The sequence below is a fragment of the Scyliorhinus torazame genome, chromosome 9 (genome assembly GCF_047496885.1).
Source record: "Scyliorhinus torazame isolate Kashiwa2021f chromosome 9, sScyTor2.1, whole genome shotgun sequence".
Taxonomy (NCBI): Eukaryota; Metazoa; Chordata; class Chondrichthyes; order Carcharhiniformes; family Scyliorhinidae; genus Scyliorhinus; species Scyliorhinus torazame.
The window spans coordinates 35399584-35426181 of NC_092715.1; the positions used below are offsets into that span (position 1 = coordinate 35399584).

General features: G+C 48.7%; 1 protein-coding gene across 2 annotated transcripts in view; it reads right to left on the minus strand.

Moving 5' to 3' along the window:
• Positions 1-26598, minus strand: part of LOC140429149 (glycine receptor subunit alpha-3) — a 398827-nt gene that overhangs the window by 88161 nt on the left and 284068 nt on the right. For both annotated transcript variants that reach the window (XM_072515780.1, XM_072515779.1), the window contains exon 6: positions 22856-22993. In XM_072515780.1, the coding sequence (XP_072371881.1) occupies positions 22856-22993 (138 nt within the window). The remainder of the gene's footprint in view (positions 1-22855; positions 22994-26598) is intronic.

Consider the following 26598-nt stretch of genomic DNA (forward strand, 5'->3'; position numbering starts at 1 on the left):
GGCCACTTCGTGGCGGTATGCCAGGCCCGGGTGGTCACTGCGGTCTCCGGTGGCGAATGCGGACCGCCACCATAATCCTCTCCACGGTCCCCGTGCGGCCAGCGGGCGCCGTCATCTTCCTCCTTCAGGGCCACGTGCGGCCTCCGGGCACCACCATCTTGTCCCGCGGACGCCACGTGCGATGAATGGGCGCCGCCATCTTGGATGGACTCCCAGGACCCCAGCTCGGCTAACCACACACCGCACAAAGTGAACATTCAACTGCTGCCGCGATTAGCCTCGGTGACCCTGGACTCGAACATTCACAACTGTTACAACAATGGTACTAATCAACGGGCACGAGATGCCCGGCTTAATCGACTCTGGGAGCACGGAGAGCTTCATACACCCCGACATGTTAAGGCGCTGTTCTCTCCCCGTCCACCCCGTTAATCAAAACATCTCCCTGGCCTCCGGTTCCCTCTCAGTAGAGATAAAGGGGTTTTGTGTAGCAAACCTCACGGTCCAGGGAAGGGAGTTTAAAAATTACCGGCTCTACGTCCTTCCCCACCTCTGCGCAGCCACACTCCTAGGGTTAGACTTCCAGTGAAACCTCCAAAGTCTAACTTTCAAATTCGGCGGCCCTATACCCACTCTCACTGTCTGCAGCCTCGCAGCCCTCAAAGTCGATCCACCTTCTCTTTTGCGAACTTCACCCCAGAGCTCAAGTAGTGGTGATAAAGACCGGGCAGAAGCATAGGATGGTCATCGACTACAGTCAGACCATCAACAGGTTTACGCAGCTGGACGCGTACCCTCTCCCCCGTATATCCGATCTGGTAAACAGGATCGCGCATTACAAGGTTTTCTCCATGGTGGACCTTAAGTCCGCCTACCACCAGCTCCCCATCCTCACTAGTGACCGCAAGTACACTGCCTTCGAGGCAGATGGGCGGTTCTACCACTTCTTAAGGGTTCCCTTCGGTGTCACTAACGGGGTCTCGGTTTTCCAGCGCGAGATGGACCGAATGGTTGACCGGTACGGTTTACGGGCAACGTTCCCGTATCTCGATAATGTCACCATCTGCGGCCACGACCAGCAGGACCATGACACCAACCTCCGAAAATTCCTCCAGACTGCAAAGATCCTTAACCTTACGTATAACAAGGATAAATGCGTGTTTAGCACCGACCGCCTAGCCATCCTCGGCTACGTAGTGCGAAATGGAGTTATAGGCCCCGACCCTGAACGCATGCGCCCCCTTATGAAGTTCCCCCTCCCTCACTGCTCCAAGGCCCTGAAGCGCTGCCTTGACTTTTTTTCTTACTATGCCCAGTGGGTCCCCAACTATGCGGACAAGGCCCGTCCACTGATCCAATCCACAGTTTTTCCCCTGTCGAAAGAGGCCTGCCAGGCCTTCAGCCGCATCAAAGCAGACATTGCAAAGGCCACGACGCATGGCATCAACGAGTCCCTCCCCTTCCAGGTCGAGAGCGAGGCGTCCAACGTAGCTCTGGTGGCCACCCTCAACCAAACGGGCAGACCCATGGCCTTCTTCTCACGTACCCTCCATGCTTCCGAAATCCCCCACTCCTCAGTCGAAAAGGAGGCCCAGGCCATAGGTAACCAGGAAAGGTAAGTGGTTAATCTAACTTTGCTGTTTTTCAGTTAAAAGTGCAGTGTAGATTAGTGTCTGATTGGCTGAAGCTGCCCCCACCCTAATTGCTGAGAGGCAGTTATCTGGCAGTCACCTGAGGCATGTTAAGGGGCACAAATGTACACATTGTTTTCTTCTCTTTGAAGTTTTAGTGTGAGTCATCCTAAAGTCTATATAAAAGACAGACAGAAAGCGCACATTAGTAAGCATTGCGCAGGTCAAGGAGATACAGCCTGAGTGAGATAGATACAGACCGGGTGAGAATTTGGTAATTTTGTGCAGTGAGGTAATTCGGTGAAGAGTGGGAGAAGGTGCTTTTTCCCTACTGTTTTGTTCTCTCTCTTTCTTCGGGCCTAATTTCGGGAGCCGTTCGGAGGAGGAGGAGCAGTCTCTGTGAGTATAAAAACCTAACGGTAACTTCCTGTTTTCCAGTTTTTTTCCCAAAAGTGACGTCAGAGGGAAGCTGTGATCTGAGTAGTTGATAGCAAATCTGCCCCAAATTTAAAAAAAAACACACAGCTAAACTCATAAACTTAAATTAAATTAATTAATTAATTAGAGATGGCTGGTCAGGTGATGTGCTTGAGCTGCTTGATGTGGGAGCTGGCAGATCCCATTGCGAGCTGCAGCGACCACATCTGCAGTAAGTGTTGGCTGCTCGAAGAGCTCCGGCTCAGAGTTGATGAGCTGGAGTCTGAGCTTCAAACACTGAGGCACATCCGGGAGGGGGAGACTTACCTGGACACTGTGTTTCAGGAGGCAGTCACACCTGTCAGAGTAAGTAGTTTAAATCCTGCCAGTGGCCAGGGACAGCAGGGTGTGACTGCAAGTCAGGCAGGTAAAGGGAACCAGCAGTCAGGAACTCAGGAGCCTCAGCCTTTGACTCTGTCCAACAGCTATGAGGCACTTGCTCCCTGTGTGGATGGCGAACAGGGCTGCAGGAAGGATGAGTCAGCTGACCAAGGCACCATGGTTCAGCAGGCCATTCAAGGGAAGGGAGTAAATAGGCAAGTTGTACTTGTAGGGGATTCTATTATCAGGGGGATAGATAGTATCCTTTGTGAGCAGGATAAAGAGTCCCGCATGGTATGTTGCCTGCCCGGTTCTAGGGTGCGGGACATCTCTGACCGGCTTGAAAGGATACTGGAGAGGGAGGGGGAGGATCCAGTTGTTGTGGTCCATGTCGGTACCAACAACATAGGCAAGTCTAGGAAAGAGGACCTGTTTAGAGATTATAAAGAGCTAGGATTCAAATTAAAAAACAGGTCCTCAAGGGTCATAATCTCCGGATTACTGCCCGAGCCACGTGCAAATTGGCATAGGGAGGCAAGAATAAGGGAAGTTAACACGTGGCTGAAAGAGTGGTGTGGGAAAGAGGAGTTCCTTTTCATGGGACACTGGCACCAGTTTTGGGACAGGGGGGACCTATACCGTTGTGATGGTCTCCACCTGAACCGAGCTGGGACCAGCGTTCTGGCGAAAAGAATAAATAGGGTGGTCAATAGGACTTTAAACTAAAGATTGGGGGGGGAAGGGAAAGTCAGGGAACCAAGAGGTGAAGTAATCAGTGGGAAGCGTAGCTGCTTAGGAATACAAAAAAGCACGAAAAGACAAAACTCAGGAGAGGTTACGATAGTCCCCATCCCACAAAATATGACAGTGTATGGAAAGGCTCAGCAAACCAACGTCCACCACACTAAGAAAACAAAAAGGGACGGTCAATAGAGAATTAAAGGTGCTATATTTAAATGCGCGCAGTGTACGGAACAAGGTAGATGAGCTTGTGGCCCAGATTGTGACTGGCAGGTATGATGTGGTAGGCATCACAGAGACATGGTTGCAGGGGGTTCAGGACTGGCATTTAAACATCCAGGGATTCACAACCTATCGAAAAGACAGGGAGGTGGGCAGAGGGGGCGGGGTTGCCTTGTTAATTAGGAATGAAATTAAATCAATAGCACTAAATGACATAGGGTCAGATGATGTGGAGTCTGTGTGGGTAGAGTTGAGGAACCACAAAGGCAAAAAAACCATAATGGGAGTTATGTACAGGCCTCCTAACAGTGGTCAGGACCGGGGGCACAAAATGCACCACGAAATAGAAAGTGCATGTCAGAAAGGCAAGGTCACAGTGATCATGGGGGACTTCAATATGCAGGTGGACTGGGTAAATAATACTGCCAGTGGACCCAAGGAAAGGGAATTCATTGAATGTTTACAGGAGGGCTTTTTGGAACAGCTTGTGATGGAGCCCACGAGGGAACAGGCCATTCTGGACTTAGTGTTATGTAATGAGCCAGACTTGATTAAAGATCTTAAAGTAAGGGAGCACTTAGGAGGCAGTGATCATAATTTGGTAGAATTCAATCTCCAATTTGAAAGAAAGAAGGTAGAATCAGATGTAAAGGTGTTACAGTTAAATAAAGGTAACTATAGGGGCATGAGGGAGGAACTGACGAAAATCGACTGGGAGCAGAGCCTAATGGGAAAGACAGTAGAACAGCAATGGCAGGAGTTACTGGGTGTAATTGAGGACACAGTACAGAGGTTCATCCCAAAGAAAAGAAAAGTTATCAGAGGGGGGATTAGGCAGCCATGGCTGACAAAGGAAGTTAGGATGCATCAAAGCAAACGAGAAAGCCTACAATGTGGCAAAGAGTAGTGGGAAGTCAGAAGATTGGGAAGGCTACAAAAACAAACAGAGGATAACAAAGAGAGAAATAAGGAAAGAGAGGATCAAATATGAAGGTAGGCTAGCCAGTAACATTAGGAATGATAGTAAAAGTTTCCTGAAATACATTAAAAAAAACGGGAGGCAAAAGTTGACATTGGGCCGCTCCAAAATGACGCTGGTAATTTTGTGATGGGAGACAAGGAAATAGCTGAGGAACTAAATAAGTACTTTGCGTCAGTCTTCACAGTAGATGACATGAGTAATATCCCAACAATTCCGGAGAGTCAGGGGGCAGAGTTGAATATGGTAGCCATCACAAAGGAGAAACTAAGAGGTCTAAAAATTGATAAATCTCCGGGCCCAGATGGACTACATCCTAGAGTTCTAAAGGAGATAGCGGAAGAAATAGTGGAGGCGTTAGTTATGATCTTTCAAAAGTCACTGGAGTCAGGGAAAGTCCCAGAGGATTGGAAAATCGCTGTTGTAACCCCCCTGTTCAAGAAGGGAACAAGGAAAAAGATGGAAAATTTCGGCCAATTAGCCTAACCTCGGTTGTTGGCAAGATTCTAGAATCCATTGTTAAGGATGAGATTTCTAAATTCTTGGAAGTGCAGGGTCAGATTAGGACAAGTCAGCATGGATTTAGTAAGGGGAGGTCGTGCCTGACAAACCTGTTAGAGTTCTTTGAAGAGATAACAAATAGGTTAGACCAAGGAGAGCCAATGGATGTTATCTATCTTGACTTCCAAAAGGCCTTTGATAAGGTGCCTCACGGGAGACTGCTGAGTAAAATAAGGGCCCATGGTATTCGAGGCAAGGTACTAACATGGATTGACGATTGGCTGTCAGGCAGAGGGCAGAGAGTTGGGATAAAAGGTTCTTTTTCGGAATGGCAACCGGTGACGAGTGGTGTCCCGCAGGGTTCAGTGTTGGGGCCACAGCTGTTCTCTTTATATATTAACGATCTAGATGACGGGACTGGGGGCATTCTGGCTAAGATGGCCGATGATACAAAGATAGGTGGAGGGGCAGGTAGTATGGAGGAGGTGGGGAGGCTGCAGAAAGATTTCGACAGTTTGGGAGAGTGGTCCAAAAAATGGCTGATGAAATTCAACGTGGGCAAGTGTGAGGTCTTGCACTTTGGAAAAAAGAATAGAGGCATGGACTATTTTCTAAACGGTGACAAAATTCATAATGCTGAAGTGCAAAGGGACTTGGGAGTCCTAGTCCAGGATTCTCTAAAGGTAAACTTGCAGGTTGAGTCCGTAATTAAGAAAGCAAATGCAATGTTGTCATTCATCTCAAGAGGCTTGGAATATAAAAGCAGGGATGTACTTCTGAAGCTTTATAAAGCATTAGTTAGGCCCCATTTAGAATACTGTGAGCAATTTTGGGCCCCACACCTCAGGAAGGACATACTGGAACTGGAGCGGGTCCAGCGGAGATTCACACAGATGATCCCAGGAATGGTAGGCCTAACATACGATGAACGTCTGAGGATCCTGGGATTATATTCATTGGAGTTTAGGAGGTTGAGGGGAGATCTAATAGAAACTTACAAGATAATGAATGGCTTAGATAGGGTGGATGTAGGGAAGTTGTTTCCATTAGCAGGGGAGACTAGGACCCGGGGGCACAGCCTTAGAATAAAAGGGAGTCACTTTAGAACAGAGATGAGGAGAAATTTCTTCAGCCAGAGAGTGGTGGGTCTGTTGAATTCATTACCACAGAGGGCGGTGGAGGCCGGGACGTTGAGTGTCTTTAAGACAGAAGTTGATAAATTCTTGATTTCGCGAGGAATTAAGGGCTATGGAGAGAGAGCGGGTAAATGGAGTTGAAATCAGCCATGATTGAATGGTGGAGTGGACTCGATGGGCCGAATGGCCTTACTTCCGCTCCTATGTCTTATGGTCTTATAGTAGAAGCTGTGCGACATTGGAGACATTACCTGGCCGGCAGGAGATTCACTCTCTTCACTGACCAACGCTCGGTCGCCTTCATGTTCGATAATGCACAGCGGGGCAAGATAAAAAACGTCAAGATCTTGCGGTGGAGGATCGAACTCTCCACCGATAACTACGAGATCTTGTATCGTCCCGGGAAGCTAAACGAGCCTCCTGATGCCCTGTCCTGCAGCACATGTGCCAACTCACAAGTGGACCGCCTCCGAGCCCTCCATGAGGTCCTCTGCCACCCGGGGGTCACTCGCTTCTTCCATTTTATCAAGACCCGCAACCTGCCCTACTCCATCGAGGAGGTCAGGACAGCCACCAGGAATTGCCAAATCTGCGCGGAGTGCAAACTGCACTTCTACAGGCCAGATAAAGCGCACCTGATAAATGCTTCACGTCCCTTTGATCGCCTCAGCATGGACTTCAAAGGCCCCCTCCCCTCCACCGACCGCAACACGTACTTCCTGAACGTGATTGACGAGTACTCCCGGTTCCCATTCGCCATCCCCTGCTCCAACATGACCGCAACCACCGTCATCAAGGCCCTCCATAGCATCTTTACGCTGTTCGGGTTCCTCGCTTACAGACATAGTGATAGGGGGTCCTCCTTTATGAGCGACGAACTGCGTCAATTCCTGCTCAGCAAGGGCATTGCCTCGAGCAGGACGACCAGTTACAACACCTGGGGTAACGGACAGGTAGAGAGGGAGAACGGAACGGTCTGGAAGACCATCCTACTGGCCCTACGGTCCAGGAATCTCCCAGTCTCCCGCTGGTAGGTAGTCCTCCCGGATGCTTTCCACTCCATCCAGTCACTGCTTTGTAACACAACAAACCAGACACCTCACGAATGTCTCCTTGTCTTCCTCAGGAAGTCCTCCTCTGGGACCTTGCTCCTGACCTGGCTGGCAGCTCCCAGACCCATCCTACTCCGAAAACACGTGCGGGCGCACAAGTCGGACCCGTTGTTTGAGAGGGTCCATCTTCTCCACGCTAACCCCCAGTACGCCTACATGGCGTACCCCGATGGCTGACAAGATACAGTCTCCCTACGAGACCTGGCGCCCGCCGGATCCCCACGCAACCCCAGCCACCAGTCCCACCCTCCCTCCCACTGGTGCACCTTACAAACCCCCTTCCCAGGAGGATCGGTTCTTCCACCGGCCCCGTCTAGAACCCCCCACCCCCACCCACCGACGCAGCCCGCAGACGCTTCCTTCCCAGGTCAATCGGCTTCCCCACCAGTGCCGTCTACGGGTGTTGTAGCTGCCACAGAGATCGGGGCCACGCTCCCGGAGTCACAGACGCCCGAGCCTCCACCAGCATCACAACCAAAGCTTTGACGATCACAGAGGACGACCAGGGTCCCCGATTGACTGATTGCTTCATCTGAAAGTGTATTTTGTTAATTGTGGAATTGTAAATAGTTACGACAATAAGACAAAACGCTGTACGGAGGTATTGCGGTACCTCCATAACTATAACTTCTCCCACATTACCATGTTGTAATACCAAGCCACAATCCCCGCCGGACTCTTTTTTTACCAGGGGGTGAATGTGGTAGTCTGTGTAGAGGTATTACGGTACCTAGTAAGGCTGGAACACCATTGGTCGATATTGTGTGTTTCCCATTTGTCAAGTTGTATGGTAGCTCCGCCCTACAAGGTGGGGTATAAGAGCCCGTGCCGCCCCAGCAGCCTTCTTTCTGTACCTGAGCTGCTGGGGGAAACATCTAGCTTATTAAAGGCTTCAGTTGGACTACAACCTCGCTTTAGTAGTCATTAATCGTGCATCAATGGGCAACCTAATGGGGCTAAAGGTAGACAAGTTTCTTGGCCCTGATGGAATGCATCCCAGAGTGCTAAAAGAGATGGCTAGGGAAATTGCAAATGCACTAGTGATAATTTACTAAAATTCACTAGACTCAGGGATGGTCCTGGCGGATTGGAAATTAGCAAATGTGACACCACTGTTTAAAAAAGGAGGTAGGCAGAATGCGGGTAATTATAGGCCAGTTATCTTAGCTTCGGTAGTAGGGGAGATGCTGGAATCTATCATCAAGGAAGAAATAGCGAGGCATCTGGGTGAAAATTGTTCCCATTGGACAGACGCAGCATGGGTTCATAAAGGGCAGGTCATGCCTAACTAATTTAGTGGAATTGTTTGAGGACATTACCAGTGTGGTAGCCAATGGGAAACCAATGGATGTGGTATGTCTGAATTTCCAGAAAGCTTTTGACAAGGTGCCACACAAAAGGTTGCTGCATCAGATAAAGGTGCATGGCATTAAGGGTAAAGTAGTAGCATGGATAGAGGATTGGTTAATTAATAGAAAGCAAAGAGTGGGTGTTTCCCTGGTTGGCAATCAGTAGCTAGTGGTGTCCCTCAGGGATCAGTGTTGGGCCCACAATTGTTCACAATTTACATAGATGATTTGGAGTTGGGGACCAAGTGCAATGTGTCCAAGTTTTCAGACATTATCATAGAATTTACAATGCAGAAGGAGGCCATTCGGCCCATCGAGTCTGCACCGGCTCCCTGAAAGAGCATTCTACCCAACTGCATACCTCCACCCTATCCCCATAACCCAGTAACCCCACCCAACACTAAGGGCAATTTTGGACACTAAGGGCAATTTAGCATGGCCAACCCACCTAACCTGCACATCTTTGGACTGTGGGAGGAAATCAGAGCACCTGGAGGAAACCCACGCACGCACGGGGAGAACGTGCAGACTCCGCACAGACAGTGACCCAAGCGGGAATCGAACTTGGGACCCTGGAGCTGTGAAGCAATTGTGCTAACCACCATGCTACCGTGCTGCGACACTAAGATGAGTGGGAAAGCAAAAAGTGCAGAGGATACTGGAAGTCGGCAGAGGGATTTGCATTGTTTAAGTGAATGGGCTAGGGTCTGGCAGATGGAATACAATGTTGACAAATGTGAGCTTACCTATTTTGGTAGGAATAACAGCAGAAGGGATTATTAATTAAATGATAAAATATTTGGGCAGCACGGTAGCATTGTGGATAGCACAATTGCTTCACAGCTCCAGGGTCCCAGGTTCGATTCCCGGCTTGGGTCACTGTCTGTGCGGAGTCTGCACGTTCTCCCCGTGTGTGCCTGGGTTTCCTCCGGGTGCTCCGGTTTCCTCCCACAGTCCAAAGATGTGCAGGTTAGGTGGATTGGCCCTGATAAATTGCCCTTAGTGTCCAAAATTGCCCTTAGTGTTGCATGGGGTTACTGGGTTATGGGGATAGGGTGGAGGTGTTGACCTTGGGTCGGGTGCTCTTTCCAAGAGCCGGTGCAGACTCGATGAGCCGAATGGCCTCCTTCTGCACTGTAAATTCTATGATTAAAACATGCTGCTGTGCAGAGGGACCTGGACGTGCCAGTGCATGAGTCGCAAAAAGTTGGTTTACAGGTGCAATAGGTGATCAAGAAGGCAAATGGAATTTTGTCCTTCATTGGTAGAGGGATGGAATTTAAGACTAGGGAGTTTATGCTGCAACTGTATAAATTGTTAGTGAGGCCACATCTGGAGTATTGTGTTCAGTTTTGGTCTCTTTACCTGAGAAAGGACGTACTGGCCCTGGAGGGTGTGCAGAGGTGATTCACTTGGTTAATCCCAGAGTTGAGGGGGTTGGATTACGAGGAGAGGTTGAGTAAACTGCGACTGTACTCGTTGGAATTTAGAGAGGCGGGGGGGAGGATCTTATCGAAACATATAATATTACGAAGGGAATAGATAGGATAGATGCGGGCAGGTTGTTTCCACTGGCGGGTGAAAGCAGAACTAGGGGGCATAGTCTCAAAATAAGGGGAAGTAGATTTAGGTCTGAGCTTAGGAGGAACTTCTTCACCCAAAGGGTTGTGAATCTATGGAATTCCTTGCCCAGTGAAGCAGTTGAGGCTCCTTCATTATTAAATGTTTTTAAGATAAAGATAGATAGTTTTTTGAAGAATAAAGGGATAAAGGGTTGTGGTGTTCCTGCGGGAAAGTGGAGCTGAGTCCACAGAAGATCAGCCATGATCTCGTTGAATGGCGGAGCAGGCTCGAGGGGCCAGATGGCCTACTCCTGCTCCTAGTTCTTATGTTCTTATGAAATCAGTCCCATCCCTGAGCATCAACTCACTGGCTCTTTTACAGGTCAAATGGCCCCTTGCCTCGCTATTGAGTTGATCTTTTTGTTTCCTTTGGAAGTAAAGGGTATAGATAAGCATATTAGTTTATCTTCCGGGTTCAGTGTGACATAATATGCTGTTTTTAGCTCTCCCAATCCTGTAAGTAACTTCAGGAATTCTGCTCTGAAGTCTCCTGATTGACCTTCACTATTCATCATTTCTTCTATTCTGTGGCTCAGATTCAATTCCATAGGTGCCTTTCTACTTAAAAATGAACAACTCTGATCTTGAATTACGGACAGTACTTCAGTAATTACTTGCGCTCTGTGCTGTAAAGTAGCTCTTAATTCTCCATGAACCATCAGCTCTGTTCCTGCTTTTTGCAGGATGGATGGCTGAGTAACTCTCTCGTTTAACAATGGTTCAGGTTCTGAAAGAACTGAAACCGCTGCTCCCATACCGAATGTAAAATGCATCCTGTGACCTTCTACCAGAATCTCAGCATTCCAGTGAATTTCCATTTACTCCTTTCATCGCTCCAAAGATACCTCAAAGTCTTTGAATCTTCAACCTCATGGAATTTGTTTCCTTTCACAACCGTCTCTTTTTGAGTGTTCTGCCCCTGTTTTCTACTGAGATATAGGGCACAATTTACTGGCTGTTCACGCCGGTGGAAAGTCCCTGTCCCACGCTGGTGCACGGGTTTCCCATTGACAGCGGCGGGACCGGTACATCCCTGATGCACGATCAATCACTACTGAAGCGAGATTGTAGTCCAATTGAAGGCTTTAATGAACAAGTAGTTACTCCAGCAGCTCCGGTACAGAACTACTGCTGTGGGTGAAACACAGACTCTTATGCTTCGCCTGCTGGGCAGAACCAGCAGGCAGGTTCCACCACTCATACTACAGTATAAGGTACATCCCACCTAGGTACCGCGATACCCCTAATATAGCCTACCACATTCACCCCCTGTTTAAAAAAGGGTCCGACGGGGGTGGTGGCCTTGCTTTTACAGTGGTAGAGGTTATAGCGATACCCTTCGGTGCTTTCACATGCAATACACATATTTATAGACAATTATTTACAAGTTCATTTTACAATGAAACTATCAGCCGGTCGGGGGCCCTGGTCGTCCTCTGCGATCGTCGCAGTCCCAGCGGTGATGCTGGCGTCGGCTCGGGCATCCGTGGCTCTGGGAACGTGTCATCTTCAGCTTCATCACATCTGGATGGGGCCAGTGGGAGGACGGATCCTCCTGGGAAGGGGGCTGCGGTGGTGTGCGCTGGTGAAAAAATAGCTGGGGTTGGGGGGGGGGGGGGGGGAGAGGGGGGATCCAGCGGGGGCCAGATCCCGGAGGGATACCGTGATACCGTGTCTTGTCGGCCGTTGGGGTGTGCCACATAGGCGTACTGGGGGTTAGCATGGAGGAGATGTACCCTCTCGACCAGTGGGTCGGACTTGTGGGCCTGTACGTGTTTGCGGAGTAAGACGGGCATGTTGGGAGCGATGTCCCCGAGGAGGACTTTCTAGGGAAGGCAAGGAGACATTCATGAGGTGTTTCGTTCGTAGTAGTGCATAATAGTGATCAGAAGGAGTGAAGTGCATCGGGGAGGACCTCCTGCCATCGGGACACTGGGAGATTCTTGGACCGTAGGGCCAGTAGGATGGCCATCCAGACCATCCCGTTCTCCCTCTCTATCTGCCCGTTTCCTCGGGGGTTGTAACTGGTCGTCCTGCTGGAGGCAATGCCCTTGCTGAGCAGGAATTGACGCAGCTTGTCACTCATGAAGGAGGACCCCCTATCGCTATGGATGTAGGTGGGGAAACCGAACAGGGTAAAGATGCTATGGAGGGTTTTAATGGTGGTGGCAGCCGTCATGTCGGGATAGGGGATGGCGAAAGGGAACTGGGAGTACTCATCAATCACGTTTAAGAAATACGTGTTGCGGTCGGTGGAGGGAAAGGGCCCTTTGAAATTCACGCTGAGGCGTTCAAAGGGGCGGGAAGCCTTCACCAGGTGCGCTTTCTCTGGCCTGTAGAAATGCGGCTTGCACTCCGCGCAGATTTGGCAGTTTCTGGTTACGGCCCTGACCTCCTCGATGGAGTAGGGCAGATTGTGGGTTTTAACAAAGTGGAAGAACCGGGTGACCCCCGGGTGGCAGAGGTTGTCGTGGAGGGTCCGGAGTCGGTCTATTTGTACACTGGCACAAGTGCCGCGGGACAGGGCATCAGGAAGCTTGTTGTGCTTCACAGGACGATACAAGATCTCATAATTATAGGTGGAGGGCTCGATCCTCCACCATAAGATCTTATCATTCTTAATTTTGTCCCGCTGTATATTGTCACACATGAAGGCTACCGACTGTTGGTCAGTGAGGAGATTGAATCTCCTGCTGGCCAGGTAATGCCTCCAATGCCGCACAGCTTTAACGATGGCTTGGGCCTCCTAATTGACGGAGGAATGGCGGATTTCTGAGGCGTGGAGGGTGCATGAAAAGAAGGCCACGGGTCTGCCCGTCTGATTGGGCCTATGACTCCATCATGCACCACGTAGCCGAGCATGACGAGCATCCTGCCGGCGGGGTGAAACAGAAATGTGGCGTGGCGGGACGGACAACCCAGCCCCAGGTTTTACAAATGCCACTTTTAAACAAAGCTTGTGCTCCACTTTTACCAGTGAATCCTGTCCAGGATTGTACACCAACCCCTTTTAGGGGTTCCTTGCATTGGCTGCTGTGCAAACTGTTTGCAATTGTTTATCTCTCAACTCCAAGACTCTGTTAAAATTACATCAAATGTCTAAACTACCTATGAAGTCTGCTGTCCCACTTTAAATCTAGTTACTACACTTGTGTCTTTAACTCAGAACACTTTCTTTATTCTTATGATCAATATCTCTGTTCTTTTGACTCCAGCCATCTTTAAAACTCGCTCTGTCCCAATTCCCTGGTTATCTCAACCCTGTCTCGTGCTTTAGGAATCCTGCCTCTTTGCAGCTCTGGGCAGCAGGGTAGCATAGTGGTTAGCACTGTTACTTCACAGCGCCAGGGTCCCGGGTTCGGTTCCCGACTTGGGTCACTGTCTGTGCAGAGTCTGCATGTTCTCCCCATGTCTGCGTGGGTTTCCTCCGGGTGCTTCGGTTTTCCTCCCACAAGTCCCGAAAGACGTGCTTGTTCGGTGAATTGAACATTCTGAATTCTCCCTCAGTGTACCCGAACAGGCGCCGGAGTGTGGTGACTAGGGGATTTTCATAGTAACTTCATTGCAGTGTAATGTAAGCCTACTTGTTACACTAATAAAGATTATTATTATAAGCTCCTGTCTTGTCCTGTCCAGTCTTTCTTCTGGCAGAGTTGAGATGTTCACTCCCCAAGGTCCTGTCTCCAACTTTTCTGGCTTCTCGTTAAAACTAAGAAGAAAGGATAGATCTTCCTTCTGGAATGTGGCCCCCTGTTGCTAAGCAATGAATTACTTCTGTTTACTTTTCATACTGTAGCCCTCTCTAAGCACAATAGAGACACAGGTGAAACTGAACCATCCCCCAAATATGCAAATACCATTGTCCTGTATGAATCTAATTATAGCTTTTACCCTTCCATGCACAGAAACATTAAATTAAACCCACTTAATACTATATCTTATTATTGTTTACCAATACAAATACAAATCCATTAAAACTACCTTTATTTTCCTATCAGTAGGTTTAATGAACTTTGCTCTTTCCACAATCATGTTCTTGCTGGGAGTGAAATAGGTTTCCAATGCAGCAATAACTTCAGTGTAACTTTACCCTCATTGATCCCTAGGGTAACTAAAATGTCATCCACACAGTCACCTAATGTGTACAAAAGTGTGCTGACCCACTCACAGTCTGGCTCTGCTGTGAGATCCAATGAATTGTGAAAGAAAATCCTTCCTCAAATAAGGAGACCAAAACTGCACACAATGTTCCAGTGTTGGCCTCACTAAGCTCTGCATAATTACAGCACGACATCCCTGCTCCTCTGTTCAAATCCTCTCGCTATGAACGCCAACATACCATTTCTTTACCGCCTGCTGCACCTGCATGCTTACCTTCAGCGACTGGTGTACGAGGTCACCCAGGTCTCATTGCATATTCTCCTCTCCCAATTGATGGCCACACACATAATAATCTGCCTTCCTATTTCTGCTACCAAAGTGGATAACCTCACATTTGTCCAAATTATACTGCATCTGCCATGCATTTATCCACTTGCTCAATTTGCCCAAATCACACTGAAGCATCTCTACATCCTCCTCACAGCTCATCCTCCCACCCAGCTTTGTGCCATCTACAAATTTGGAAATATTACGTTTTGTTCCCTCGTCTAAATTATTAATATATGTTGTGAATAGCTAGGGTACCAGCACCCTGCAATACTCAACTAGTCATTGCCAGACATTTGGAAAAAGACCCATTTATTACTACTTTTTCTTCCCACTCTTTTTCTTGTCTGCTACAGCAGTTTAAGTCCAACTGTAGTGTCTGAAAAAACAGAAAGATTTTCAAGGTGTTCCTGAAAGGGTCTCTCTCCAAAGGTCTGCACAGAGAAGCAACTAACCCTGATTGTTAACTTTATTTATAAGTGGCATTTGAACTGTATTGGGTTGCTTAATTGGAATACACAGTGGCAGGTGTAAATAATGAATTGAAGTAAATTGAATTTTTTTTTCCACTTACCAACTGTTTTAATTGTTAATTGTAAAACTATTTATTGTTTGCTAATATTTTCCAAACTATTTTTGTGTCATCTTCAAATTGACTGAACATGCCTTCACTCCTATCATCTAAGCCATTGATATAAATTGTAGAAAGTTGAGACCCCAGCACAGACCTCTGCGGGACTCCACCGCTCACACACTGCCAATTAAAAAAAGACCCATTTATGCATACACTCTTTTTTCTGCCAGCTAGCCAATCTTCTATTCATGCTATCATGTACCCCCCACATCACGAGCTTTTGCACCATACAATAATATTTACCTCCATCCTAAACAACACAAGCATTATTCAAAAGTCTTTAACCAGGTACCGTCAAACATTATTCTGTTAACTAATGCAGTTTTATAGAACTGAATTCGATTTGCTATGGTTGACATTAAAACTCACATTCATCAGCATTGTTATTATAGGCCTATGGATTACTAGTCGTGAATGTAACCACTAATAAAAAGCAAAATACAGCAGATGCTGGAGATCTGAAATAAAATCAGAACATGCTGGAAAAGCTCAGCAGGTCTGGCAGCATTTGTGGAGGGAGAAACAGGGTTAACGTTTTGAGTTCAATTTGACTCTTCTTCTCAATGAACAAACCCATGCTTTATTCTTTTACCATTCTCACTCTCTTTCATTCCACAACATTGTTGCAATGTAATCTCTCCCGCTCACTAACCTATCCCTGACCTTCCCTTTTTGCTACACCTGACCTTCCCCATTATTAACAGCATAAAACCCGCTACATTTCTGCCTCTCTTCAGTTCTGAAGAAGCCATATTGGGCTCGAACCATTGGGTGGGATTTTCCACTCAGGGCCAAAGTCCAGTGGCGGGAATGGGAGGTCAGAGGGACCTCCGCTGAAGAGCAGGGCGAGGGGGCACATTGAATTAAGCGTTGTTCACCTAATTATGTAGTGGGGAAGAATGATGTCACATCATGTGGTGGGGCAGGCAGGAAATCACCCACTCTGCTGTCATGTCTGGGTGCCACATTTATAAGATACCAGAACAGCCATTGATTCATCGAACGAGAAGACCAGGACCTCGAGATGGCTTCCAGAAAGCACCGACCCCACGGTTCAGTCCTGCCTCCCTGTAGACTCTGCTCTAGGCTGCGGAGTACAGGAGGGAGGTCTTCTTCTCTAGAGCTGGGAGCTGAGGCCAACCTGACTCACTACATTGGCCTGCGAGGTCGCCAGAGTAGTCAATGCCACAAGGGTGCAGAGGAGGACTGCCCTGCATTGCGGGAAGACTTAAGCTGCACTGCCAGGGGAAGTGAATCCACTGCTCTCTCTCCTCGTCTCACCATTTACGGGATCTGTCAAGGGATGTGGGTGTCAATGGTAAGGCCCCCAGCACCTGGGTTGCAGACCCAGCCACATTGAAGGCACAGTCGCTAGTGGAGGGACGGGAACATTGAAGTAAAGAGAAAATTGTGTTGCTGTTGATTCCATGCCTCTTCAGCCCTTGACCTTCCGGCTGCCAGAACTTACAGGTCTGGAGGGGGCTGCTGAAGTACCCTTGGGGACTAGCAGCACTGCATCATTCACATAACTGTCAGAGCACATCCAGCTGCCAATGTGCCGGTGGTGGAGGGACTGAATGTTGAGGGACTAGATGGGGTGTCAATCAAGTGACCTGAATTATCCTGGTAGGTGTCCAGCTTCCTGAGTGATGTTGCAGTTATGCATATTCAGGCATTAAAGTGGACAATATTCCCTAAAACACCTCACTTTTGTCTTGTGGATGGTGGGCAGGCTTTGGGAGTCATGAGTTCATTTATCAGCCACAGAATTAATTGCATACAAAGCGTTCACAATCCATTCATCTATTTTTACACAGGACATGGCAGTACACTGTTGTGTTCTGTGATCTTGTCTTGCAATGATTCTACAGAATTGCTGGTGATTTAACCAGAACGATGTTTAATATACATGTGGCAAGGTAACGATCAGAATGTAATAAAAACCAAGTTATCATAGAGTTACATTAGACTCCCCTGGAACTATCCTTATGTGCGGCTGTTCTTGCACGCCTTACAACCTTCTGCTGGTGGTTGGATGTCACCTGACTGATGTCTGATGTCCCCTGCTGGTGGGAGGTCACACTGCTGAGCACAAGTGATTTATCTGCAGGCATATCACCACATGTACAACAGGCACGAGGGAGAGAAGACAGGAGGGGTGTGCCCCTCACACAATCCGAGCAGGGAAGGACTGTGACCATGCAAATACCGATCAGCCTCCTCCAAGCATCAAGTAAGGAGGTAAACTGGAACCTGGGGGTAAAGCTCTGTGCAATGCAAGAGGTCGCTGTAGCCATGGTCAGCTATTGCTGGTGGCTATGCTAAAGGAGGATGGGGAACCTCGACCACCCTCCAGATACCCCTTTCCTCAAGGAGTCAGGATGGGGCTCTCAGGCACCCTCAGGGAGGAGGAGCATCAGATGGACATAGCTGTGTCTTCCACCGAGGACTCCCCAAGTGTGTCTAGGCATTCTGAGTCCCCTGTACCTGTGATCCCATCAACCCCAGCCTCTGGGACTGCTGAGGGTGCACCTGTCCCAGAGCAAGCGGCCTAAAGAAGGGCTGTGTCCTTCAGAAGATGCTCGCCAAAGTCATTAGGCTGACCCCAACTCTGCTGAGGATGTCAGGTAAGCACCTAGTCACAGTGGTAGGATAAGAAAAAGTAACAAATATTAAGTTTACATTGTAAATAGATTTTGCACCTTTGTAAATATCTTAATCACTGTACCTCACAGAAGTCTCCAGGGCTTTTCTTGCAGCTGTTTGTGTTATTGCCTGTGGCCAACACCGTTGCAGTCCCACCCTCTCAAGTGGAGGACCAAAGTTGCGTCTATGCCCCCTGAATCATGGCTGAGCATGGCGGCATCACACTTTTCCAAGGCTCTTGCAAGAAACCTTGCACTCACACCATTCCCCTTCCCTCCGCTTCCCTTTGGAGTCTATAGATAGACCATTCCCTTGGGGCAGCACGGTAGCATTGTGGTTAGCACAATTGCTTCACAGCTCCAGGATCCCAGGTTCGATTCCCGGCTTGGGTCGCTGTCTGTGCGGAGTCTGCACGTTCTCCCCGTGTGTGCCTGGGTTTCCTCCGGGTGCTCCGGTTTCCTCCCACAGTCCAAAGATGTGCAGGTTAGGTGGTTTGGCCATGCTAAATTGCCCTTAGTGTCCAAAATTGCCCTTAGTGTTGAGTGGGGTGACTGGGTTATGGGGATAGGGTGGAGGTGTGGGCTTGGGTAGGGTGCTCTTTCCAAGAGCCGGTGCAGACTCGATGGGCCGAATGGCCTCCTTCTGCACTGTAAATTCTATGATCTATGATTTGTCAGGATGGATTATCAAGGTTCATCGTCAGTTGTCCAGTTGAGCTGACCTTCAGCTCCACCCTCATGATGACCTTCCTTGCACATCGAGAGCATTGACACTCTAATCTACCTTCGCATGAGGATCGTGCCCGTCACATTTCAAACTCTCTCCAACACCTTCTACCCTCCTACTTTAACCAACCCCCTCCCCTCCATAACCACTTAACCCATTGGTGTGACCTTCACCCTCCCGTTGGTCACCCTTGAACTTCCTGCTATCACCCTAGAGCCCATCATCGTCACGTTTCAAATGTCCTCCCTCACTGATGTGCCTATCACCTGTCACATTCCCCATGCCCACCCTAATCCTGCTCACTCCCAAGATCCAAACTTTTTGTTGCTACCAACCACCCAGATGAGACCTCCACCTACCACAGACAGACCCTCACCTGCACCACATCCCACTGCCCCGCTCACAGTTACAGGGCCCTCCTTACATTGCAGCAGGGTAGCATAATGGTTAGCACTGTGGCTTCACAGCGCCCCCAGGGTCCCAGGTTCGATTCCCGGCTTGGGTCACTGTCTGTGCGGTGTCTGCACGTTCTCCCCGTGCCTGCGTGGGTTTCCTCCGGGTGCTCCGGTTTCCTCCCACAGTCCAAAGACGTTCAGGTTAGGTGGATTGGCCATGATAAATTGCCCTTAGCATCCAAAAAGGTTAGGAGGGGTTATTGGGTTATGGGGATAGGGTGGAAGTGAGAACTTAAGTGGGTTGGTGCAGACTAGATGGGCCGAATGGACTCCTTCTGCACTGTATGTTCTATGTTCTATATTCACACCACCAGTACGCTCCGTTCCCCCCAGGCTTCCAGCATCGACAGCACAGTCCCTTCCCTCTGAACATTCACCACTCTCCTCCTTTAAGTCTCCCCTGTTTCCTACTCACCGCTCCCCCCTAAGACGCCCTGTTTTTTTGGCCTCTTTCTCCCCTTCTCATGTGACACTCCAGCTTTGTTTTCCGACCAGTCCCCCCGCACCCCTTTTCTCTTCCGGCACTTCCCCAGTTGTCGTGCAGGTTACCTCTGTGTGATCCTCTCTGGTAATCCTAGCTGCAGCTTTTCATCTAAGTGCTGTTTCGTGATGTGAGCATCACAATAGTCCGATTGTGAATTAGATCAGGGCGAATTCCCACTGGCGGGTCAGAGGATGTGCTGGCGGGGACTGGGAAATATTCCAGGAATTTGCTGCGGATTTGACTACCATTAATAATGCACCAATCCGCTCCATGATTGACCTTCAGCAGAAATGTTGGTGCGCCATTACCCCGCCATGAAAGTCGGGATCGCAAGTTCCTGCTATCGTTTCCTGTGAAACGGAGGGTGGGATTTTCTTATCGCCAACCCCGGGAGCGGAAATTCCTGATCGAGGTCAATGGACCTTGTCCGTCTTGTTTACCATCCTGCCCCTGACGATAACCGCGGTGGGCATGACTGGAAAATTTTAGGCTCGATTCTTTTCTTCCCCACATATTCTCTGCCACTGCCCGCCACGAACCCCACCGCTGGCATGAGGGGAAGTCTTTGGGCGGGATTCTCCGCGAACTGGCAGGATGGGCCACTCCGGCGCCGAGGAGTGGCGTGAACCACTCCGGCGCCGGGCCGCCCCGAAGATGCAGAGTACTCCGCACCTTAAGGGCTAGGCCAGTGCCGGAGTGTTTGGCGCCACGCCAGATGGCGCAGAAGGGCCTCCGCCGGCCGGCGCGAATTGGTGCATGCGCGGGAGCACCAGCGTGTGCTGACGTCATCCCAGCGCATGTGCAGGGGGGTTCTTCCCTGCACCAGCCATGGCGGAGGCTGACAGAGGCCAGTGCGGAGGACTGGGAAATATTCCAGGAATTTGCTGCGGATTTGACTACCATTAATAATGCACCAATCCGCTCCATGATTGACCTTCAGCAGAAATGGTGGTGCGCCATTACCCCGCCATGAAAGTCGGGATCGCAAGTTCCTGCTATCGTTTCCTGTGAAACGGAGGGTGGGATTTTCTTATCGCCAACCCCGGGAGCGGAAATTCCTGATCGAGGTCAATGGACCTTGTCCGTCTTGTTTACCATCCTGCCCCTGACGATAACCGCGGTGGGCATGACTGGAAAATTTTAGGCTCGATTCTTTTCTTCCCCACATATTCTCTGCCACTGCCCGCCACGAACCCCACCGCTGGCATGAGGGGAAGTCTTTGGGCGGGATTCTCCGCGAACTGGCAGGATGGGCCACTCCGGCGCCGAGGAGTGGCGTGAACCACTCCGGCGCCGGGCCGCCCCGAAGATGCAGAGTACTCCGCACCTTAAGGGCTAGGCCAGTGCCGGAGTGTTTGGCGCCACGCCAGATGGCGCAGAAGGGCCTCCGCCGGCCGGCGCGAATTGGTGCATGCGCGGGAGCACCAGCGTGTGCTGACGTCATCCCAGCGCATGTGCAGGGGGGTTCTTCCCTGCACCAGCCATGGCGGAGGCTGACAGAGGCCAGTGCGGAGGGAAAGAGTGCCCCCATGGCACAGGCCCGCCCGTGGATCGGTGGGCCCCGATCGCAGGCCAGGGCACCATGGCAGCACCCCTCGGGGCCAGATGCCCCCCGGGCCCCACCGAGGACTCTGCAGGCCGCCCGTGGAGCCAGGTCCCGCCGGTAAGGACCTGTTGTGATTTACTCCGGCGGGGCCTGCCGAAAACGGGCGGCCACTCGGCCCATCGCGGGCCGGAGAATCGCCGGGGGGGCCGCTGCTAACGGCCGCCGACTGGCACGGCGCAGCGCGATTCCTGCCCCCGCCAATACCCCGCCGCTGGAGAATACAGCAGCCGGTGGGGGCGGGATTCACGCCTCCCCCCCCCAGCGATTCTCTGACCAGGCGGGGTGTCAGAGAATCCTGCCCTTTATTTTCATTACCTTGGCAGTGGAAAGCACTGTCGATGGACTTGTAACATGGCAGGAGCCAGTGTCACGGTGGGAGGGGAAGATGAGAAAATGGGAAGGAGAGAAAATGCATCTATCTATTGATAGTGACTTTAATATTCCAAAAGGAAGCGACAAAATTAGCACAAACTTTCCGACCGAGAAATATGTATCTCACAAGGAAAAGTGCCAGGGCTGCAGATAGAGGCAGTGTATATTTTAACGAGCTGTTTGAACGGTCCACAAGGGATAATGGGATTTTACTGAGGTTCTCTATATTTGTGATTGGAATGATGTGTCAAATGCCAGATTTATTAGTTAAGAGCCTCATACATTATTGAAAAGGTTCTAGTATACGAGGATACTGCCGCCTCTGCCACTGATAATGATACACAGTTGAAATTCTAGTGAGGGAATTTATGCTCACTGACGGTTTTGTGGGTTGTACATTTAATAATTTAAGTCTGGTGCATCTAAGCCTGTGGAAAAAAAATCCCGATTTAAAACACATGTGGCTGCAGAAAAATGTTCAACGTTCTCATGAAATGTTAGCCAGCAGAACAAGCATTTCTTTTTCTCTGCAAACAACAACTTCCTTCAGGCATGTATCCCAATCATTGATGGACACGATAAACCAAAGTGATGCCAAAACACAACTCTGGATATCATCACTAACACGTTGATAAACTGCCTTCACTGCCTACCCTCTCTTTAGGACCTTTCGAACATGCAGAGGTGGTGGGAAGTGGTAATTTCTCTGGGCTAGTAATCCAGAGACGAGGGGAATGCTCTAGGGGCATGGGTACAAATCCCATTTGAAATTTAAAATCAGTTAATAAGTCTGGATTTGAAAGCTAGTCCCTATCAAATCTCCTCTTCTCTTCGCCTTTTTCTCTCCATGGAGAACCATCCCAACTTCTCCAATCTAACTAATTTAACTCGGACTCTGTTTCCCCCATTGTACTTGGTTTTATTTGAATTTTCTACCCTCTCTCTAATTCCGTACGACCCGATCTTCTCCAAGTTCCTTGTCTGGAGATTAATGATCAGTTGAGGGAACAGGAGATCAGGAGAATTCCTTGCCATTTTTCTCTGGCGCCAGGAGACTTTCGACATCCGAGCAACAGGCAAAACAAAGGTTCCTTATTGGCTGAGGTCCTGGGATGGTGCCTGAGCTTGTAACCTTGTGATTGGGAGGCCAGTGCACCACCAATTGAGCCAAACAGCCGCTTTAGTTCCAAATTCAAGACTGTATTAGAGGCAGTTTTGTTGCTGTTGCTAATGATGCATTCTAACTGAGAATTGTATTTTGTAAAAACTCAAGACCATTTCCCACAGGATGAATCTTAAAGCTTAGCTCATCTGTTTTGCTCATCTGTTTTGCAGGCTTGATGAATTACTAGATGCGTCGAAAATCAACACTGCATGTTTGCATTCTTTTACACACTAAAGCTCAAGTCGTACCTGTATTGTAATGTTTTGTACAGTATCGCAAATCTTTCTCTTCTTTAAGGAGGAACTGCGGTAAGGTTAGTCCATCTGCAGTTTGCACTGGTTTATCTTCATCCCATTCAAAGATCAGATCATTCATTGTGTAACCAACTGAAGAAAGAAAGTAAGTGTAAATTTCTGTGATAGCAAAGACTTACTTACTTTGTCAAACTTACTTTCGTGTGAGTGTGAATTAAACACAGAGAGACAATAAGTGAAACATCCCCTTCCCGCAACATGTTTTCTGGTGGCAGAAACGTTCCGCCATTGCCCGCCTTTGGGATCTTCCAGTGCCGACTACTGCATTTTGCGCACCATCCCGCTTCCGGGGAGTCCCTCATGCACGGAGTGGGGGGGGGGGTTTGGATTGGGGATAGCTTCGTCAGGACCGGAAGATCCCAATTGCGGGAAGGGCTGGAAAATCCCAACCAACCAGGGTGGATAGCAAGAAGCTTTTTCCCAGAGTGGGGGACTCAATTACTAGGGGTCACGACTTCAAGGTGAGAGGGGAAAGGTTTAAGGGAGATAGGCGTGAAAAGTTCTTTACGCAAAGGGTTGTGGATGCCTGGAACGCATTGCTGGCGGAGGCGGTAGAGGCGGGCACGATAGCGTCATTTAAGATGTATCTAGACAGATACATGAATGGGCAGGGAGCAGAGGGATAGAGATCCTTAGAAAATAGGCAACAGTTTTAGATAGAGGATCTGGATCGGCGCAGGCTTGGAGGGCCGGAGGGCCTGTTCCTGTGCTGTAATTTTGCTTTGTTCTTTGTTGAATAAGTTGGTCCCTAGCCAGCGCTTATACGAAGGGCGGCACGGTAGCACAGTGGTTAGCATTGTCGCTTCACAGCTCCAGGTTCCCAGGTTCGATTCCCGGCTTGGGTCACTGTCTGTGCGGAGTCTGCACGTTCTCCCCGTGTCTGCATGGGTTTTCTCTGGGTGCTCCGGTTTCCTCCCACAGTCCAAAGACGTGCAGGTTAGGTGGATTGGCCATTCTAAATTGCCCTTAGTGTCCAAAGGGGTTGGGTGGGGTTGCTGGGTTACGGGTCTGGGGCGGAGTTCTGGGCTTAAAATGGGGGTGCTCTTTCCAAGGGCCGGTGCAGGCTCGATGGGCTGAATGGCCTCCTTCTGCACTGTAAATTCTATGTAATCTATGTGCCATTTCTTAAAAGCGACATAATTATAAACTGCGATTGCATGTTAGCTGGCAAAGCTGACCTCTACCTCATTGGTAAATGGGGGTTGGAGACCGATGGCAGATATCGGGAAAAAAAAAGCCAACGGAAGCAGAAATGGGAAAGAACACAGGAGAGTGGAAGAGCATGTCTGAGAAAATGGAAAGATATGGGAATGTGTGGAAAACAAGGAAAAAGAGCAATTGAACATTTAAAGACATTTTACACCAATGGAAGAGATAAAGCGTGCTCGGAATCAGGGTTTGTGCAGATATTGATGGAACAACCAGTCAGTCTTGTTTTCATTACTCCCCCTTTCTTACCTAAATAGGAATGTGAGCAATGAGCAGACATGATGGCCTTAGTTCTATTCCACTGCCCTTGCGCATTCCCTTTAATATTTGTTCCTATTTTCCCTTTTAGAAGTTATTATGGATTTTTTGGTTGGGAGGTCCTTTTCCCGACACCTTCCTACGCATGAAAATATCTTCTGATTTCCTCTTCATCCTTGGTGATTACTCTTCTTGAAATTGTTCCCTCCACTTCCCAACTCACTGCTCCATGGGCCTAGGATTTCCCTATTTTCCTTTCAAGAAGAGAAGTAGGTCATTTATCCCCTCAGACGTATTCCCCTGTTCAATTAAATCATGGCTGGTCTCTTTCTTAGCTCCATTTGATTTGCTAGCCTTTATATCCCTTCACTTAACAAAAAGCCCGTCAATTGCAAATTGGAATTTTTTAAATTAACCGAGATTCAAAACTCATGTATTGTGCTGCACCCCCCACGTTGTTCCAACTGGCCAGGGAAATCTCGCACTCTAATCGCCTGCCACCGGTGCTTCAGAATGATTTACAGATTGATAATCCCATCTTCTGTAGCAATCAAGTCCTTGGGTGGGGACTCAAACCCTGAAAGTCTCACTCAGAGGTAGGGACACTACCCATTGTGCGACAAGACATCATCCTTTCAAAGTCAATGCCACTCATTCCTTCTATCACCTGAGTGAATGTTTTCTACCGCAACCTTTCTTGATCTTAACATCCTTCCTCATGTAGGAGGCTCACAATGATTTAAATTTTGATTGATTTGCCATTGTCTCTGTCCTTTACCAGCCTCCCCGAACAGGCGCCGGAATGTGGTGACTAGGGGCTTTTCACAGTAACTTCATTTGAAACCTACTTGTGACAATAAGCGATTTTCATTTCATTTTTCATTCTTTAGTAGTCTGTACTCCCTCCAATTTAAAAAAAGATTTAGAGTACCCAATTATTTTTTTTCCCAATTAAGGCGCAATTTAGCGTGGCCAATTCACCTAACCTGCACATCTTTGGGTTGTGGGAGTGAAATCCATGCAGACACGGGAGAATGTGCAAACTCCACACGGACGGTGACCCAGGGCCGGGATTCAACCCGGGTCCTCAGCGCCGTAGGCAGCAGTGCTAGCCACTGCGCCACCCTGCCACACTCCCTCCAATTTACAACAGCAAGAAAGCTACAAGCATTTTGAAAAAAAATGAATATTATCAACATATCCCAATAAAATATTGTACATCATATTACCTAGGCATCCATGCTCCTCCACCCATTTGTACAGTTGATATTGTTTACATTTCCTCTTCTTTTTTTACAAACACATGTATTATGCCATGTTTATCTGCATTATAATTCATCGACCTTTTATCTGCCCAATGCCTACACCCTATCAAAGTCAGTGCATTCCCCATCTCAGCCACCACAGCAACGTGCGTGCATGAAAAAGTGGACTCCAGAAGTGGGATAGAAGTATCTCCAATCTTTTTAGATGTTCAAATTGATGGAAAACAATGCATTGGAAGAGCAGATATTTGTGATCTCAGGGATACACTTAAAAATCTTTTACAAATGTTTGCTTTAAGTCACCTCACTTAACTTTGTTTTGTTTTAGAGTCATTTATTCTTTCGGGCCTGTTTCTCTGATTTAGGTTGTGATTTCCATTTTTAAATCATTTTTGAATGTTGAGCATCATCATTGCTGTCAGCAGAGCTATTGAACAATGATTTTGGGAGGCTTGTCTGAAGCCACAGGAGTTGGCTTGAGAGATTCCCAGATCAAGCCTGCTGCTGCCCTGTTCACAGCCTTGGTCCCATTCCAATTATTGCCCTGCTCGCCACCTCACTCCAAATGGTCAAATGTACTCTTGATTTACAGTTTCCGCATTCAGGTGAGAGAGGCTGTGAGGGGACTCACTGGGGATCAGGAGGAACGTACTGTGGATCAGGGAGGGAATCGTTGGGAATCAAGGCGAGAAATGTTGGGTTGAGGGAGAGAATTGCTGGCAATCAGAGAATCACTGGGGTTTAGGGAGTCACTGGAGATTAGGGAGAGAATCACTGGGGACAAGATGAGAATCGCTGGATTCAGGGAGTGAATCACTGGGGATCAGGGGATCACTGGGGATCAGGGATAGAATCAATGAGCATTAGGGAGAGAAACATTGGGAATCAGGAAGAAAATTACGAGGGATCAGAGAATGCGAGGATTGCCGAAGAACGGGGAGATAC